The sequence below is a fragment of the Bison bison genome, unplaced genomic scaffold (genome assembly GCF_000754665.1).
Source record: "Bison bison bison isolate TAMUID 2011002044 unplaced genomic scaffold, Bison_UMD1.0 scf7180017864174, whole genome shotgun sequence".
NCBI classification, from domain to species: Eukaryota; Metazoa; Chordata; class Mammalia; order Artiodactyla; family Bovidae; genus Bison; species Bison bison.
The window spans coordinates 993,510-1,012,792 of NW_011494746.1; the positions used below are offsets into that span (position 1 = coordinate 993,510).

Genomic DNA, 19,283 nt, shown 5'->3' on the forward strand with positions numbered 1-19,283 from the left:
GTTCGCTTATGTTGCTGTATGTATCAGAACTTCATTCCTTTTGTGGAGAATAGGATTATATTGTATGCATATGCCACATTTTGTTTATCCATTCATCTGTTTTGGGGACACTTGGGTTGTTGCCATCTTTTGTGTATTATAAATAGTTCTGATATGAAGATTGGCATTACAAGTATCTGAGCCCCTATTTTCAATTCTTTTGGATACATAGGAGTGGAATTCGTGGGTCATGTGGTCATTCTACATTTAACTTTTAGAAGAACTGCCAACTTGCTTTCCACCATACTTCCTCATTTGTATAAACTTTAGAATCAGGTTGTCAAAGTACTCTATTAAGATTTTATGTTACTGTACTCAATCTTTAGATCATTTGAGAGTGATAGACATGTTATGAAATTGAGACTTCAGGTCCAAGTATGTAGTATATCTCTATTCAAGACTTTCTGATGTCTTTCAATAAAGTTTTGTAGTATCTTCAATATCTTATATATCTTTTGTTGGGTTTACTCTTGGCTTCTTTGTATTTTTTGTTGTTAGTTTCTTTAAAAGTAAATTTCTTGATTATCACTGGTATTTTGAAATACAACTAACTTGAATATTTTTTACTCTGGCAAACTTTCTAAACATACATTCATTCTCAGAATCCATCTGTTAATTGTCTTTATTTTCTATATGGAATCTACACCTGATGACAGTTTTGTTTCTTCTATCCTAATCTCATGCGAAGAGTTGACTCATTGGAAAAGACTCTGATGCTGGGAGGGATTGGGGGCAGGAGGAGAAGGGGACGACAGAGGATGAGATGGCTGGATGGCATCACTGACTCGATGGACATGAGTCTCAGTGAACTCCGGGAGTTGGTGATGGACAGGAAGGCCTGGCGTGCTGCGATTCATGGGGTCGCAAAGAGTCGGACACGACTGAGCGACTGATCTGATCTGATCCTAATCTTTATTCCTATTTATTTTTTTACTACACTGGTGGACCTAAAGTACGGTGTAAAACGAAAGCTTTTTTTTCTTGCTCCTAATCTCAGAGGGATTGTTTTAAACTATTAACCATTAAGTTTGATGATTGCTTAGGGTTTTGTTTATTTGTTTGTAGATGTCATTTTTCAAATTAATGGCCCTTTTCAAATGAATCAGGTGCCCTTCTACCCAATTTTCAATTTTTGAATGTTCAGTTTCCAAGAGTGATTTTTGCATTATACTGAGATAATTATGTTTTTTCTTCTTTACTCGCCAAATGTGATGACTTATAAAAAATAGTAGTAATATTTGTATTATTAAATCAATGTTCCATTCCTTGGATTAAGTACAAGTTAGTTTCATATGTTACCTTTTATATACATCAACTGGATCCTATTTACTCATTACTTTTTAAAGCAGTTTTACATCTATGTTCAAAAGTGGTTTGGGTAGTGTTCCTTCTTTTATATCCTGGAGTAGATTTTTTGGAAGATTTAATTATTTGTTCTGTGAGTGTTTGGAAGAACTCATCTGTAAAGCCATCTGGGTTTGGTACTTTGGGGGGGAGATTGTAAATCTCTGATTCAATCAAAACTATGAGATTATTCATATCTTCCATTTTTTCTTGAGTCAAGTTTCCTCATTCTCATTCTCTATCTTCCTCCATGTCTCTTAACTTCTTTTTTATATATTCCATCTCTCTGGGCTATGTTTCTGGATTAATAAGTTCACTAATTCTTTTTTTTTAGGGTAACCTTGACAAAAGCAGTTTTAGTGGAGTAAGTCTGAATTGATTAATCTGGGTTGATGCTGTAATGAGCAGTGAAGCAATGGAGAGTTGCACTGTAACTCAGTATGGAACCTTTGTTATGAAGGTAGCCGAGAAATAAGAGGAGTTGTGGAAGAGTTTTGTTTTAAGATGAGCAATACTAAGGCATGTTTGAGTATCAATAGGGGTGATCTACCACAGAAGCAAAATTTGATGATGTAAAAGAAAAGGGATAATTTAGGAGTGAAATCACTGAGCAAATAAGGAACTAGGGCCAAATTGTTCAATTCTGTGCTCCATTTGGTTTTTTGCAACACCGCTTTTAAAGATTAAATGGACTTCTCTTTTTATTCATGAGATGAGCATACAGTCAGTTTAATAAGTATCATTCATGTAGCCATTCTCTTAAGCCACAAATATTCTATTTGTCCTGTATGTCCAAGTCACTGTGAGACTCTGGGAACAACAAAATAAACATGATGTATGCACTCATGAAGCTTGTATCATGGCAGTGGCGGTGCTGTGTGGATATGATATAGACAAAGGACTTGGAAGGGAAAGTACAGGATTTATGAGAGCATTTAACAGGGACCTTAATCTCTTAACCTTATTCTAGAAGATTAAAGAAGCAACAAAATGATTCCCAAAGAAAGAGTAATTAGCCAAACAAATTCTGGCAGAGATTGCAAGAAGAGAGAAGAGCATAGGTGAAGGTCCAGTTAGAAACTTGCATGGGTTTAGGAACGGAAGGAAGACTGGAACTTAATGACTAAAGGCAAGAACTTTGGAGGGATAGCAGGTGCCATACTGCACAGAATCATAAGAATTTTAGACCATCCTGAGACCAACAGGGAAGCACTGAAGGAACTTCAGCAGAAAAGTGACAGAAGCCATTTTCATCCTATTTCTGTTGTAAAGGTGCACTCATGTGGCTACTGTAGCTGGATGCCATTAAACCTTAGAGTCATACAATTAACTCCCTTTCTTAACAATTATTTACCTGTCCATCAGTCAGACATGGTTTCCTCAGTCAGAGTGGAAGTTTCCTTGGAAATATTATGATGTTTTTCTGCTCTGAGTGTATGTGTATGAGAGTGGGGGCGGGGGAGAGATATAGACGGACAGAAACAGAGATGGAGTTAGAGACATAGACCTAGTAGTCAGGATACGATTTTAAAAATTTCACTAATAGAGCAAGGAGGATATTAACTAATTCTACTTAGCATATTAATAATTTATACATCACACAGAAATTCTTAAATTGTTATACATTTAATTCTTAGATATTCTTAAACATCTTTTGCAACTAGCTATTTTTGAGTTATTTTATAACTTTTAAGTAATCCTGACAGATTTATGTAAGGATTTGTTTTAACCCCTAGGTTTTTAACCTTAACATAAAGAAAATTGTTATTTTATTCTTATTTCTCTTTTCATGATAAATATCAGAATGTACTGTATATATTATCATCTTCTGTAGAGATTATTCATATTCGGAGTTGGCATTTTGACTAGCTAAATTTATCTTGATCCTTAGATTCTATATTTAATCAACATCTAACACTATGCCTTGCACATAGTAGGCACTCAAAAAACATGTCCAGTGAATCAAGGTATATTATATCGTGCTCTTAATTATGGGAGAAGGCAGTGGCACCCCACTCCAGTACTGTTGCCCGGAAAATCCCATGGATGGAGGAGCCTGGTGGGCTACAATCCATGGGGTCGCTAAGAGTCAGACACAACTAAGCAACTTCACTTTCACTTTCCACTTTCATGCATTGGAGAAGGAAATGGCAACCCACTCCAGTGTTCTTGCCTGGAGAATCCCATGGACGGAGAAGCCTGGTGGGCTGCAGTCCATGGGGTCGCACAGAGTCGGACATGACTGAAGCAACTTAGCAGCAGCTTTTAATTATACTTCATAAAAGTTTCCTTTCTTAACTCCTCCCTATAGCTCTTTTTCGATATTCCTTTTCTTTCTGGATTCTTAGTCTTCAGTATTCTGCTCTAATGTTATTGTTTTGCTGTTTTCTCTTTCTTAAACTTCCTTGGAAAGTTTAATGGCCCTCAGTCTTTTTCTGAGACTCATGTACTTGGTAATTTGTATTTGCCTACTTTCTCTTAGAAAATGTCTCTCTTCCCCTTCTCTTTTGATCTAACTTAGTTTCTATTGAAAAAGCCATCTTTGAGGCTGTTTATTGCTTTTGTCTTTTTCACTATTTTCATTGTGGTTTTCCCATCCTGAGCAACTATTTAGTTGTTACTTTGTAAATAATAAACATAATTTTATGTATTCTGTGTTTTTAGTCTATTGAAGACAATGAAGTATATTTGCCTAATGATGAGATTTGGACCTATGATATTGATAGTGGGTTGTGGTAAGTAATTTTACATTGCGTAATGTCCCATCTTAGTATCTGTTATAACTGTTGTCATAGACAACAGGAGATTTGAGACCATACTCAGAACATACTGCAATATTCTGTTGTCTCCCTTTCCTTTTCTTTCAGTGCTTTATTCCCTCTGGATGTTTCTCTCCCCAAATCCCTTCCCCTCTTCATTCGTTGTCCTTTACCATTCTGAAGACTTTGTTTTGTTCTACTCTTTCCCAATTCTGGTGACATGAGAAGATTTTGTAACTTTTTTCTTCAGTAGGTTGAAAAATCTTTACCATGGATCTTCTTAACAGTTTTTAGAGTATTGGCTACCATGATATCTTAATTGTAATTGTTAGTGACAATTTTCATTGAAAAAGTACTGATGGAGTTGAAAAGGAATATAATTTGCCTTTCTGGAAAGTTACGGAATTCCACGTTATTCTTGCTGCAGGACAATGCACCTCATGGAAGGAGAACTCCCTACCTCCATGTCAGGAAGTTGCGGTGCTTGCATTAATGGAAAGCTGTACGTTTTTGGAGGATATGATGACAAAGGATACAGCAATCGAGTAATTTTTTTTTTTTCAATTCAGGAGTGCAGAAAAATGTAATGTTTAATGTGTCACTTCATCTCACAAGTTTACAAGTATTTTGCAAAGAAGACATGTAGAAAAGCTTGAGCTAACTGATAAGATTTTAAAAGATCGAGTGAAAATGCAGCATGCCTGCTCCTCTCTGGTCCCAGATCCTTCTGCTTCAGAATTAACTGCTTACTTGGTTGATATCCATAGGGCAAGAACAAGAAGGGTAAAGATTCATTTCAGTGTGTTTCGTATACCATTTTTGCTTCTAAAACATAGTCCCATTTTCATGAGCTCTACAATTAAAATTTTTACATTTTAAAAATAAAAAGTAATATTATTAATTTTGGATCACCTATCCCTGTGACATGTATTTAATTTTCCAATGCCCTGTCTGTTAATAGTATTCTCCTCTTTTAAAAGCTTTATTTTGTTAATTTGCGAACAAGAGATGGAACCTACGTTTGGGAAAAAATCACCAACTTTGAAGGGCAACCACCCACACCACGTGATAAACTTTCCTGCTGGGTATATAAAGACAGGTAATGCAGCAAAACCACCTCATTAACTGCATTCAAGTAAGGATTATAGCTTGTGTCCAAAACAGAGGAAACCTGAAACTCTGAATTTTTTTCAAGATATAATTACAAACTGTTTTGACACCGATGGTAAAGGCAGTTTTGAATCCTAGATAAGAGCCAGGTCATAAGAATAAATATGGTGGAAGCAACTATTTGTTTTTTTTAAATTAATTATTTTATTAGTTCTCTGGATAGTTAATACAGTCACGCAGTTTAAAAATCAAAACCATATTCAAAAGTCTGGCTCCCGTTGTTGCTCCCATCCATCCTGTTCCGACCCCTCCAGATGCACAAATAGCTACTTTTATCAACATATTTTGTATTTTTATAGCAGTGGTTCTCAAACTTGTCTGCATAGGAATAATATAGGGATATTGTTTTTTAATGCTGTGAAGCCCAGGTGATAGCCTAGACTAAATTATAATCAATGGGAGTATGATTTTTTTAAGTTCCTCAAGTAATTCCAGGGTGCAGACACGTTTGGGAACAATTGCCCTCTGTTACTTTAAGCAAATAGAAGCAAATACATATGTATGTATATATCTCTCTGTATATTTATCTGTATCTCTTCTGCCTCCTCTTTACACAAACATCTGTGTACTCTACAGTATTCTGTGCCCTACTGCTGCTTTTAGTCTACACTGCACCGTGGAGAACTTTCATTTTTCTGTATCTCTAGTTGGAAAGCTTGTTTTTTTGTTTTTGTTTTGTTTTTACAGCTGCATAGTAATCTCCCATGAGGATTATTTAACTTTTTCCCGATAGATGAAGCAACACTTAGATTATTTCAATTCCCATGCCATTACAAACTATGCTTTAATGAATATCTTTGTGTTTATATACATATAATTGCAGATCTATTTGTTGGATAAAATTTCACAATTTGATTTCTGGATCAAACAATTATGCATTTATAATTGTGGTAAATGTTTATTTTGCTCGGGCTGATGTAATAGAGTTCTATAAGTTGAATGATTTAAACAACAGAAATGTATTTCCCTGGTTGTCAGTGGTTAAGACTCTGCACTTCCACTGCAAGGGTCACAGGTGTGCATCCTGGTCAGGGAACTAGGATCCTGCATGCCATGGGGTGTGTCAAAAAATGTATTGTCACATAGTTTTGGAGACTAGAAGTCTGAGATCAAACTGCCAGCAAGGTTGGTTCATTCTCTGGATTTTCAGGAAGAATCTACTTCATGCCTCTCCCTAGCTTCTAGTGACTTGTTGGTAATCTTTGGTGTGTAGAAGCATCACTCAGATCTCTGCCTTCATAGTCACGTAGCATTCTCTCTGTACTTGCTTGTCTTCCTCCAAATTTCCCCCTTTTGTAAGAATACCAGTTATATTGAATTAGTGCCTACCCTAATCACTTCATCTTAACTTGATTGCCTCTATAATAGGGGTCCTCATGTCTCTGCCAAAATTACCTTGTTCTTCCTGAACTTTGTCCGCCTTTTACAAATTGGTCTGTTACTATTTCTGTTAGAATTACTTTAAAGGCCGGGTCTGCTGTTGCTGCTGCTAAGTCGCTTCAGTCATGTCCGACTCTGTGCGACCCCATAGACGGCAGCCCACCAGGCTCCCCTGTCCCTGGGATTCTCCAGGCAAGAACACTGGAGTGGGTTGCCATTTCCTTCTCCAGGCCAGGTCTACTAATTCCAATATCTGGGCCACCTTGAAGTCAGCTTATATTGACTCTTTCCTCTCTTGATCATGGGTCACTTTTTTTTTTTTGCCTTTTCATATACCTTCTAATTTTACATCATATGACAGCCATTCTGTTTGAAAGAACAGTAAGGGTTGTAGTAAACAATGCATCTCTCCAGAAAAGGACACGCCCTTTCTTTCTTTTTCAGGCTGCTGGAGTGGACTTTAAGTCAATCTAACCTGCAGTTGGCCTGTGCTTAGGCTTTGTTGCAGCTTTAGTTTCTTTCAGTTTTAGCACTGGCTTCAAATGTTCTGATGCAAGATCAAGACTTTTCTTTGCTCCACATTTTGAGCGCTAGGGATTGTGTAGAGATTTTGAGCTGGGCTTCACAGCCATGTTCCTACTTCTCAGAACCGTGAGAGATCCCTCGTTTCATAGCCTAATTGGTAGGTATTTAGGTTGCTAGGGAGTTCTCTTTGCTCCCCAATCCCACTTAATACTTTCTGTACCTTGAGTGATCTCTTTAAGCATTGGATGTCCTCCCTGACCTTTTGCGGGCAGCACTCTTGAGGTGTTTCCTTCAGATTTCCTGTCCTGATCCCAAACTTTAGAGTTGATAGCTTAGATTGCCTCAAGAATAGTTGCTCTGCTCTCTGCTGCTTCATACTCTTGGTGACTAACCCTAAGTCCTCTCTGAAGATTATGTGAATACTTTCTGAATAGATTCAAACCCCCTAGGTGACTGAGTCTCTTAAGGTTCTGATTTGCTGTGCTAGCCTACATGTGACTATTAAAATTTTGGCTGGCTTCTTTTCCAAACCCTGTGTGTGCCAGGTTCTTCCTCCTCCTGCTGTTGCATCAAGGATGAAAGCAACAATGGGTTTCTCTCTCCTACTGCAGGCTCATCACTTTCTGGAATTGTTCACTTAGGTCTCTTTGTTCCCATAGCGGTTTGATTTTTGTTTTAATTATGGTTTTGTAGTTTATATGGCTTGTTTAGGTTGTGAGAGAAATGATGTCTTTCAACTTTCTGTGAACAAGCTGAAAGCAGAACCCCAAAGTGTGTCTTTTGTTTTGTTTTTCAGATTAATATATTTTGGTGGCTATGGGTGTAGGAGACATAATGAACTCCAAGATTGTTTTGATGTTCATGATGCATCTTGGGTAAGAGAGTAATCACTGTTTACATTTTCCTCTAATTTAGTGTCTCCTTAAAGTTTTTAGAAATAATGAGCCCAGTCCTTCTCATTTTAATTTGCTATAAGTGATGCTATGAAAAAAAAGTGTCTTTTCTCTCTTTTGAATTTGGGTTCAGTTGCAAGAGATTCTCTCCCCTAATGGTATCAGCCTTCATTGCTACTGGCAGAGTAATTTCTTTTCTGACGTCATAAATCACTTAAAGATGCTTCTAGTAGACAAGTAGTGGCTTTAGCACAACTTGAAAAACTTTGTTCATAGGTAACCACAGTGGCTGTTGCTGACATACACCTCCTTTTAGGTACGTCCGCCAGAACTATTCATAGCTCAGACTGGCTTCTGTATGACAGTGAGTAAGTTGGTAGTGATACTGCTTTTTTCTACTTATTCTTATTGGCTAGAGAATAAACTATTATATTAATGAAAGAAGTCATGACTTACAAAAATGAAATCTTTTAAAAGATAACTTTAAAAGCCATTGATCTTCCCACCAAGATACACAGTAACCTCACTTTTACCTTCTACTAGCATATTTTATTATTGTACATTATTAATGTAAAGATATATGTATATTTCATGCATATCTCTTTGTATATGGGTATTTAAAATTTCTCCATAGGCTTTACTTAGACTATGTGTGAAATTAATATATGTTAATAAAATTGAATGGTTTTAAGTGATAAAAGTGGTTTACATGGTTTTTGAGTTTTTAAAATGAAGTATCTTTTAAGTTTTGCTACTTACAGTATTACTGATAATTTTTAGTAACATAACTTCCTACTAATTATGTCTAATTATTTTTACTCATCAGTGAAAGCTCTCATTTTTTTTCTCAACTAGTATAGTTAGGCTAATGAAGTTTATGGTGTACAGGTAGATTTTTTTTCTCTTAGATTCTGAACTAGGTAAATTATTTAGTTTATTTGACTTGTTTGACAAGTCCTAATGAAAATGAATGATATAGTCCTGACGTATAACACAAAACTGCTGCAGAGGTAAGCTTGAGTAGTGGTAGAAGATTTCAACAATGCGGAAGATACTAAATACAATCTAACTGCTAAATCTTTGCCTTGCCAAGTCTTCCTAGAAGACAAAGGAGAGTAAGCATACATTTAATGTATAAGAATAAGCTGCTTAATTAAGTGATTAGAATTCTTTTACAAACAGAACCACTGTTCCCTAAAGTTTCTAACAGCAAAGATTAGAAATTTGGCACATGTACTTTAGGAAAACAGATTTTCAAATCTAAATATCATTCTATCCTCTGCAATTTTCAAAGAGATAATCCTTTGAGAGGATTGGAGGATTATCAACAAGTACAGTGATGAATCATGCAAGCAATGCCATGAGAAGAACAGTTGCTAGGTGATGCTGCTATAGCCTAGGGATCACACTTTGTGAGCCACTGGTGATACAAGTTAAGTTTATAACTATCATCACACTTGACTCTATTTCTGTAAAAATGTCTATTATTTCACCAGTAAATATAAAGTGAAACTATCATACAAATCTAAAAGTCATTAAAAACTTTTAAAATATTAAAAAAATTTATGTTTTAGGAAGAGCAGATATTCTGGGGATGGCATAATGATGTTCACATATTTGACACAAAGACACACAGTTGGCTTCAACCCGAAATTAAAGTAAGTATTGTGAAAAGTTACCTTTATGTTTTTATATTCATTAACACTTTTAAAGTGAATTTCTTTTACTAAGTTATTGGCTGTTAGTAACTGAGTTTGTAATCATATACAAAGGGGTTCTCTTGAGTGCAGTCACTTTTACTGTTTTTTTATCACATATTTTTCTTCAGGTTAAGGTTTTCTAGAAAAGCCATCATCATTCTTTACCCACAAGTATAATGCCCTGATTTAATGAAGGCTCTTTTTAAAAGTCCTTTTGTAACAAAGTTCATGATTTTGAAAAGCTCATGTTTCATAAACTCATGAAATCCTAATACTCTTTCACGTGCTAGTGAGCAAACACAAATTCACATTAGTTTAAGCCATAAAGAATTCTTGCATAGCTGGGAGGTATATTTTGAAGTGGCTCAGACAGTGGAAAAGCTGCAGGGACCAGGGCCTTAGGAAATGGAGCAAGTTACCCAACCTCATCACAATATTTCCATCTTTCTATTGGCTTCTCCCTGCTTCTCTGTGTGCTAGCTTATTCTGTCTGCTGCAGACTGGCCAGCTCATTTACGAGGGAATATGGCCCTGCCTCTACCAGCAGTTCTTTCTGTTGGTGCTGTATTTTCTCAATGTCTGTATCTTCACCCTAGAGAAAGGACTCTGGCTCTACTTAGGTGTGTTCCTCCTCTATATCAATCCCCGTTGCCAAGGGTATGATTGGCCAGGCCTGAGTCTGAGACCTGTCCCTAGGGGAGCAAGGTATTGTGATTGGTCAGATCATTGGAACTGTGCAGAATAAAATACTGAACAAAATTTTTGTTCGAATTTTTGAACAAAACCAAAAATTTGGTTTAAATTCTATTCTCTGCAATTTTAAAAGAGAGGAGAGGATTTGAGAGGATTGGAGGATTGTCAACAAGTACAGTTATGAGTCATGCAAGCAATGCTATGAAAAGAACAGTTGCTAGGTGATGCTGCTATAGCCTAGGGAAAGACCAAATTTTTGTCCACTAACATGCATGTGGGCTTCCCTGTTGGCTCAGCAGTAAAGAATCCACTGACAAAGCAGGAGATACAAGTTTGAGAAGATCCCCTGGAGAAGGAAATGGCAACCCACTCCAGTATCCTTGCCTGAAAATCCCATGGACAAAGGAGCCTGGTGGGCTCTAGTCCCTGGGGTTGCAAAAGAGTTGGACACAACTTAATGAATAAACCACAACACGCATATATGCATAAAATTCCTTGCAGTTCAGCTTCTGTAAATGGAAGTGAGGGAAGTTCTATGCAAAATAAAAAGTGTTACAAGGCTTGACACATCTCAGCATCCTCTTTTTCCTAACAGTGGCTTTCACATTTCCAATGTTCTTCTGTTCTATTCTAATTTTGGAACTGATCAACTATCAGTCAATCATATTTGTTGATGGAAGTTTCCTGCAGTCAGTATTTGAATGTTAACAGGGAGGGAGGAGGGAGGAGGATTCAGGATGGGGAACACGTGTATACCTGTGGCGGATTCATGTTGATATATGGCAAAACCAATACAATATTGTAAAGTTAAAAAATAAAATAAATAAATAAGATTTATGTGTTAATGAAATAAAAGCATCTTGTCTCTCTTAAAATAATTTCATATCAGTAAGCAAGTGGAAAGAAATTTTATTGACACTGGATCTACTAAAACTCATCCTAGATCTCTTTCAGGCTTCTTAACCCTTTGCTTCCTTAGAGAATAAGCAAGAATCTGGAGCTACTGCACACATAGTTTTAGAATTGGATCAGTGAGCTGAGGTAGCTTATAGGAAGTTATTTGGGACTTCAGGTCTTTCTGTGACTGTCTCTCCTTACCGTAGTTCGTATTCCTTCCACCCTTCTGTGCCAACAGCCTAACAGGCACGGGACACTTTTAGTTAATGTTGGACAATATTTTCACTGTGACCTCTCTGATCATTTCTTCAGATATGTTCTTCGGTTCAGTTCAGTCGCTCAGTTATGTCTGACTCTTTTTGACCCCATGGACTGCACCACGCCAGACTTCCCTGTCCATCACCAACTCCCAGAGCTTGGTGATGCCATACAATCATCTCATCCTCTGTCGTCCCCTTCTCCTCCTGCCTTCAATCTTGCCCAGCATCAGAGTCTTTTCCAATGAATCTGTGCTTTGCATCAGGTGGCCAAAGTATTGGAGCTTCAGTTTCAGCATCAGTCCTTCCAATGAATATTCAGGACTGATTTCCTTTAGGATGGACTGGTTGGATCTCCTTGCAGTCCAGGGGACTCTCAAGAGTCTTCTCCAACAAATGTACTCCAACAAAGAACTCTTACATTGTTTATATTCTATCTGAAAGTTTTTCTGATATGGTTGCAGCTAGAATCTGTTTTATTTTCTAGAGACTTGCTTAAATTAATTCATTGTTCCTAAATACCTGCATCAAAGTGCAAGGTAACTTGGTACAGTGTAACAGTTACTTGTTTCGAAGTTGAAGAAATTGGATTTGCATTCTAATTGTGTCATGAAAGAGCTGTGTACTTTTAGATAAGCCATAGAGTGTGACATAGGCTTCCCAGGTGACCCTAGTGGTAAAGGACCCACCTGCCAATGGAGGAGATGCATTGGTTATTAATACTTAAAGAATCTGCCTACAATGCCAGAGACCCAGGTTCGATCCCTAGGTCAGGAAGATCCCCTGGAGGATGGCATGGCAACCCACTCCAGTGTTCTTGCCTGGAGAATTCCATGGACAGAGGAGCCTGGTGGGCTACATCCCATAGGATCACAGAGAGTCAGAGTCAGACATGACTGAAGCGACTTAGCACACACATAGTGTGTCATCCATAAAGTGGAAGGTGGAAAGAGTTTTCCTACACAGGATGCTTAACCCTATGAGAACAGAACTGTGTGATTTTGAGTATTTCAAACAACTTAATAAGCACCGTGCATCGTTTGCACAGTTTACACATTCACATAGTAATGCAAATGCCATTACTTTCTTTTGTTTGGACTGATATGAACCCAGTTTATTCAGAAGCTTTGATTGGCTATTAAATGTATTTCATAAATAAAAAAGGAGAAAGTCAACATTTATTTCATAATGAACATGTATGTAGTAAAAGAATTTTTCTAAAATTTCACATCAGAGACTGCCTACTAAAACTTGTTTTGCTTAAAGTATTGGGAACCGCAACACAAATAGTTCCCTCTCATTTATTTAAAAGTCTTATATAGGTAATGGGGCTTCCCTGGTGGCTCAGATGGTAAAGAATCTGCCTGCAATGCAGGAGACCCAGGTTCGATCTCTTGGTCAGGAAGATCCCCTGGAGAAGGACATGGCCACCCACTCCAGTATTCTTGCCTTGGAGAATCCCATGGACTTTGGAGCCTGGTGAGGTATAGTCGATGTGGTTGCAGAGTCAGACATAACTGAGCAACTAACACACACATATAGGCAATATCAGAATTATTTCTTACCGTGTTGACCTTATAGTTATTCAAGTAAACCTGAAAAGTGTAGAAAGTTATGATCTTTGATGCAGAGATTAAATTTTATATGCCCACATTTGGTAGCCAACGAGCTGAAAATACTGGGTTCCTTCAGAATTTGGAATGAAAAATACAAACAGAAAAGTACTCATCATGAACACGTGGAAATTATGCAGAATATTATTTATATTTTATTCATTCATCTACTCATTATACTTTTTTCCCACCAATCTAAAACTTCTCTGAAGAACAGATCTGCTATATTTATTCAAAGTAAAGGATAAAGGTGTATTATCAGTTAATGTCAAGAGTTTTAGTAAGAGATAAAACACTGGCTTAAGCCAAGAGTAAAGTTCTTATTGTGGAATTTGAAGCACCAAGAGTCTCCAGGGACAGATTTAATTTTTTTATTAGAGTCTCTGAGATTACCACTCTGTGTACTGCTCATTCATATTATTAACTCTGTGTATGTGTGTGTGTGAGAGAGAAAAGAGAGGAAAGAAGGGGTGGGGTGTGTCAGAGAGACAAAGAGAATGTCTTTAAATTTAATTTTTAAATCCTTACATTTTGAGCTAAAATTAATGTGAAATCTCATGCTGCCAAATAGTGTCAGGTATTTAAGGAAAACATTAAAAAAAAGTAAACATCTGAGTGAATTAATTCCTTAAGAGTAGTATTTGTCTATAATTGCTTACTACCTTGAACAAACTTTTGCATTAGGGTTTTTAATTAAGTTACATACATAATTGTAACTTAGCAGCAAGTATTTTGCATACTGAGCATAGGAATGTAACTTACAGATGTTTTAAGCCTTTGTGCTATGTTTTCTGATCTCTGCTTGCAGGGTGGCATTCCACCACAGCCACGAGCCGCGCATACGTGTGCAGTTCTTGGAAATAAGGGCTATATCTTTGGCGGACGTGTTTTGGTTAGTGTTTTTTATGGAAATGGTCTTTTTTTGTTTGATGTTTCCTATAAAAATTTATCCTTTGATTTTGTGGAATAGCTGAACATTCAGATAGTCTGGAGATTAAAATACCATTCAATAATAATTTCTAAAAATCTCTTATTACCTGAACAGACCGTATCTGAGTAATCACAGATGATTATAAATCATATTTTAATGGGGAGAATCCTTCACTTAAGTGATTTATCAGAAAAACTTTACCTCTTATTATCTAAATCTTATTAGTTTATACTCATTTTTTCCTTTCTCCCTTGACACATTAATTTGGTAGCTCTATGCTATTTTATTAATGCTTAGCATTGTTTCCCAATATGTAAACTTCTGATATTAAGTAAAATAGAGTTGATCTATTTTTAATATGACTTTATTTTAAAGCCAAAATTTAAGTCCATTAAATATGTAAAACACCAATTTCATACATTTTTATTTTAGCAAACTAGGATGAATGATTTGCACTACCTAAACTTAGATACCTGGACCTGGTCTGGAAGGTAAGTTCGAAATTCTAAGTATTGTTTTAACCGATAGGTATTTCTATGTCTGTGTGTGTCTGCACATGCGTGCTATAATCCAAATTTGGGTCTGTAAAACTGAACAGATGTTTTCTTCCCCTTCTGATTGTTTGCCTAAGCAAGGAATATATAGATATAAATATAGATTTTGTTCTTTAATCAGGCTACCTAAAACATGAGAACACTAACAGTTAAAAATTGATTATGTGAAAGTACTGGGTTTTTTTTGAAATTACTGGTTTTATATTACAAATTCTTAAGGGTCTTTAAGAAATAATGAAGTTTTAATGGAGTCAGATAACAAACAAATAATCGAGTCAAAATCAGATTTTATTGCTCCTAATATATATTTAGAAATAGAATAATATATTTAGCTATCAATTCAGCTGTTCACATAATGAGATAGAATCAGAGCCATCAGTTCAGTTCAGTTCAGTCATGTCCGACTCACGCCAGGCCTCCCTGTCCATCACCAACTCTAGGAGTTTACCCAAACTCGTGTCCATCAAGTCGGTGATACCATCTAGCCATCTCATCCTCTGTTATCCCCTTCTCCTCCTGCCCCCAATCCCTCCCAGCATCAGAGTCTTTTCCAATGAGTCAACTCTTTGCGTGAGGTGGCCAAAGTATTGGAATTTCAGCCTCAGCATCATCCTTCCAATGAACACCCAGGACTGATCTCCTTTAGGATGGACTGGTTGGATCTCCTTGAAGTCCAAGGGACTCTCAAGAGTCTTCTCCAACAACACAATTCAAAAGCATCAATTCTTCGGCGCTCAGCTTTCTTCACAGTCCAACTCTCACATCCATACATGACCACTGGAAAAACCATAGCCTTGACTAGATGGACCTTTGTTGGCAAAGTAATGTCTCTGCTTTTTAATATGCTGTCTAGGTTGGTCATAACTTTCCTTCTAAGGAGTAAGCATCTTTTAATGTCATGGCTGCAGTCACCATCTGCAGTGATTTTGGAGCCCCTCAAAGTCAGCCACTGTTTCCCCATCTATTTCCCATGAAGTGATGGGACCAGATGCCATGATCTTAGTTTCTGAATGTTGAGCTTCAAGCCAACACATTATGCCAAAGTACAAATACTATTAAAAAAGGAAACCACACACTGGGACGACCCAGAGGGATGGTATGGGGAGGGAGGAGGGAGGAGGGTTCAGGATGGGGAACACATGAGAAATAAAGGAATAAAAAATTAAAAAAAGAAAAAAAAAGGAAACCACAGAAGTACTAGAAGGAAATATAACAATTTATCTTTAAAATCTTGGCGTGGAAAAAGCTTTTCTAAAGATGATATAAACCCAAAATTCATAAATGAAAAGACTGATAAGACCACTTAAGAATTAAATGTTTCTGTGTAGAAATTAAATATTTCTGTGTAGAAATATATACCATAAAAAGTTAAGAGGCAAGTTGGAAAATGCAAGCAAAAAGCAAACTAGAAGTAATATTTACAGTAATTCTAACAGCAAGGGCTGTGATTCACAAGAACTCAGAAAATCAGTAAAAAAAAGACAATACAGTAAAACTGAACAAGGAACGTGAATGAGCAACTCATAGAACAAATACAAATATTTATAAATTATTTTTTAAATGTTCAACTTCATAAATTATTAAAGAAATTGAAATAAAAATAATAATTTTCACTTACCAGGAAGAATAATTACAAATGACCAGTGTATCCTAGGTTGTAACAACACAATTAGTGGGTGTTTAAATTTGTACAGTTTTCTGGAAGGTGATCTGGCAATGTGTTTAAAATATGGAATTTCTACTTTGATCCAAAATTCCTCCTAAGACAAAAATTGGACAGGTGTTTATATGTGTGCACATATGTGTATATGTGTGTGCATACACAACAAAGATGTTTATGGCAACATTATTTATAAAAGCAAAAACATGACATCAACCCTCATGTCCATAAGTGGGGTCTGTTAAATCATGATACATTTGCCCAGTGAACTGCCATGCTTCCATTACCAAAGGAAACTATGCTTCATGGAAATATTCTGCAACATACTAATTGAGTGAAAAAATTTACAGAACAGAATATGTGATCCTATTTGTATATTTTTAATAAATATGTTTAAATGTGCTTAAAAGTCAGGAAAGATATATACCAAATTATGATTTCTTATTGCTGGAGAACAGGATTACAGAACTCTCCTTTATAAAAAATAATTTTGTGGTTGAACATTTTGTAACCCAAATATTTTTTAATAGTTATAAAAGCAGTAAAAACATGTCCATTTTGGAAAAAACAAATTACATCTTCTACCACAGGCCCATGTTATTCTCACTTCCTAAATTACTTAAACTTTTGCACTTATGGTCTTTTTGTGTGGTTTTTTTGGGGCCTCAATGGATCTTAGTTCCCTGACCAAGGTTTGAACCTGTGTTCTATGCACCAGGAAGTCCTTGTGCTTATGTTTTTATTTTAAGAATATGACAATATTTGTTTGAAATCTTTAGAGGTTTATCCTGGATCTGGAATGGCTTGCATGCTTTTATTTTGCAGTTAGAGTAGCTAGTATTTTCAGGAAATTCCATAATAAAAAGACCAAAGTAAAAAACAACAAAATCCCGTAGTCAGCTGAAAATACAAAATTAAACATGAAACAACAGTCAAAAATGATAGACATGAAAATAATTACATTGAAAACCTAAAGAAGTTTTTACTGATTTACCAACAGGGAAGCCGAATCTGGCCTCTGTACACTGACAGTGAATTAAATCTCAAAGATAGAGTTTTGGGTGAAGTAAAAAGGAATAGCTCTATTGCTTTGTCAGGCAAAGGGGCCCACAGTGGGCTAATGCCCTCAAAACTGTGGGTCCCCACCCAAGGGAGCTTGTGAGGAGTCTTATAGTCCAGGAACAGGGCTGCTGATAAGGATCAGGGTTTGTGCAAGGTCCACATTCCTTCAGTCCAGAGATGTCAGATGATGACGGGCCAACTGTGACCTTCTCTGCCATGATGAATGCTTCATCCAGTAGTTAACATCTTCCATTTGGTGAGGGTTTCAGTGCTACATCCCTTGAGGCGGGAACCAGGACCCTGCCCCAAGAATGCACTTTTGATTCCTCACTACTCTTCCCTTGTTTCTACACCCCCTCCTTTCCCTGATTAGCAACTGTTTCAACCTGCCCTGGTTTTAGAAAAGGCAGAGGAACCAGAGATCAAATTGCTTACATCCTCTGGATCATGGAAAAAGCAAGAGAGTTCCAGAAAAACATCTATTTCTGCTTTATTGACTATGCCAAAGCCTTTGACTGTGTGGATCACAACAAACTGTGGAAAATTCTGAAAGAGATGGGAATACCAGACCACCTGACCTGCCTCTTGAGAAACCTGTATGCATGAGGAAGCAATAGTTAGAACTCGACATGGAACAACAGACTGGTTCCAAATAGGAAAAGGAGTACGTCTAGGCTGTATATTGTCACCCTGCTTATTAAACTTCTATGCAGAGTACATCATGAGAAATGCTGGGCTGGATGAAGCACAAGCTGGAATCAAGATGTGAGAAATATCAATAACCTCAGATATGCAGATGACACCACCCTTATGGCAGAAAGTGAAGAGAAACTCAAAAGCCTCTTGATGAAAGTGAAAGTGGAGAGTGAAAAAGTTGGCTTAAAGCTCAACATTCAGAAAACTAAGATTATGGCATCTGGTCCCATAATTTCATGGGAAATGGATGGGGAAACAGTGGAAACAGTGTCAAACTTCATTTTGGGGGGCTCCAGCAGCCAAAGATGGAGAAGCTCTATACAGTCAGCAAAAACAAGACCAGGAGCTGACTGTGGCTCACACCATGAACTCCTTATTGCCAAATTCAGACTTAAATTGAAGAAAGTAGGGGAAACCACTAGACCATTCAGGTATGACCTAAATCAAATCCCTTATGATTATACAGTGGAAGTGAGAAATAGATTTAAGGGCCTAGATCTGATAGATAGAGGGCCTGATGAACTATGGAATGAGGTTCATGACATTGTACAGGAGATAGGGATCAAGACCATCCCCAAGAAAAAGACATGCAAAAAAGCAAAATGGCTGTCTGGGGAGGCCTTACAAATAGCTGTGAAAAGAAGAGAAGCAAAAAGCAAAGGAGAAAAGGAAAGATATAAACATCTGAGTGCAGAGTTCCAAAGAATAGCAAGAAGAGATAAGCCTTCTTCAGCGATCAGTGCAAAGAAATAGAGGAAAATAACAGAATGGGAAAGACTAGGGATCTCTTCAAGAAAATCAGAGATACCAAAGGAATATTTCATGCAAAGATGAGCTCTGTAAAGGACAGAAATGGTATGGACCTAACAGAAGCAGAAGATATTAAGAAGAGATGGCAAGAATACACGGAAGAACTGTACAAAAAAGATCTTCAGGACCCAGATAATCACGATGGTGTGATCACTGGCCTAGAGCCAGACATCCTGGAATGTGAAGTCAAGTGGGCCTTAGAAAGCATCACTACGAACAAAGCTAGTGGAGGTGATGGAATTCCAGTTGAGCTATTCCATATCCTGAAAGATGATGCTGTGAAAGTGCTGCACTCAATAT

General features: G+C 37.0%; 1 protein-coding gene across 1 annotated transcript in view; it reads left to right on the plus strand.

Annotated features, from left to right (window-relative positions):
* Window positions 1–3,639: 3,639 nt before the first annotated feature.
* The window catches only part of KLHDC1 (kelch domain containing 1), a 28,827-nt gene continuing 13,183 nt past the window's right edge, over window positions 3,640–19,283 (plus strand). Inside the window, exons 1-8 of the mRNA XM_010842241.1 lie at window positions 3,640–4,118; window positions 4,570–4,687; window positions 5,123–5,241; window positions 8,014–8,092; window positions 8,427–8,474; window positions 9,685–9,768; window positions 14,079–14,162; window positions 14,634–14,692. Coding sequence (XP_010840543.1) covers window positions 4,574–4,687; window positions 5,123–5,241; window positions 8,014–8,092; window positions 8,427–8,474; window positions 9,685–9,768; window positions 14,079–14,162; window positions 14,634–14,692 — 587 coding nt within the window. The 5' untranslated portion in view covers window positions 3,640–4,118; window positions 4,570–4,573. The remainder of the gene's footprint in view (window positions 4,119–4,569; window positions 4,688–5,122; window positions 5,242–8,013; window positions 8,093–8,426; window positions 8,475–9,684; window positions 9,769–14,078; window positions 14,163–14,633; window positions 14,693–19,283) is intronic.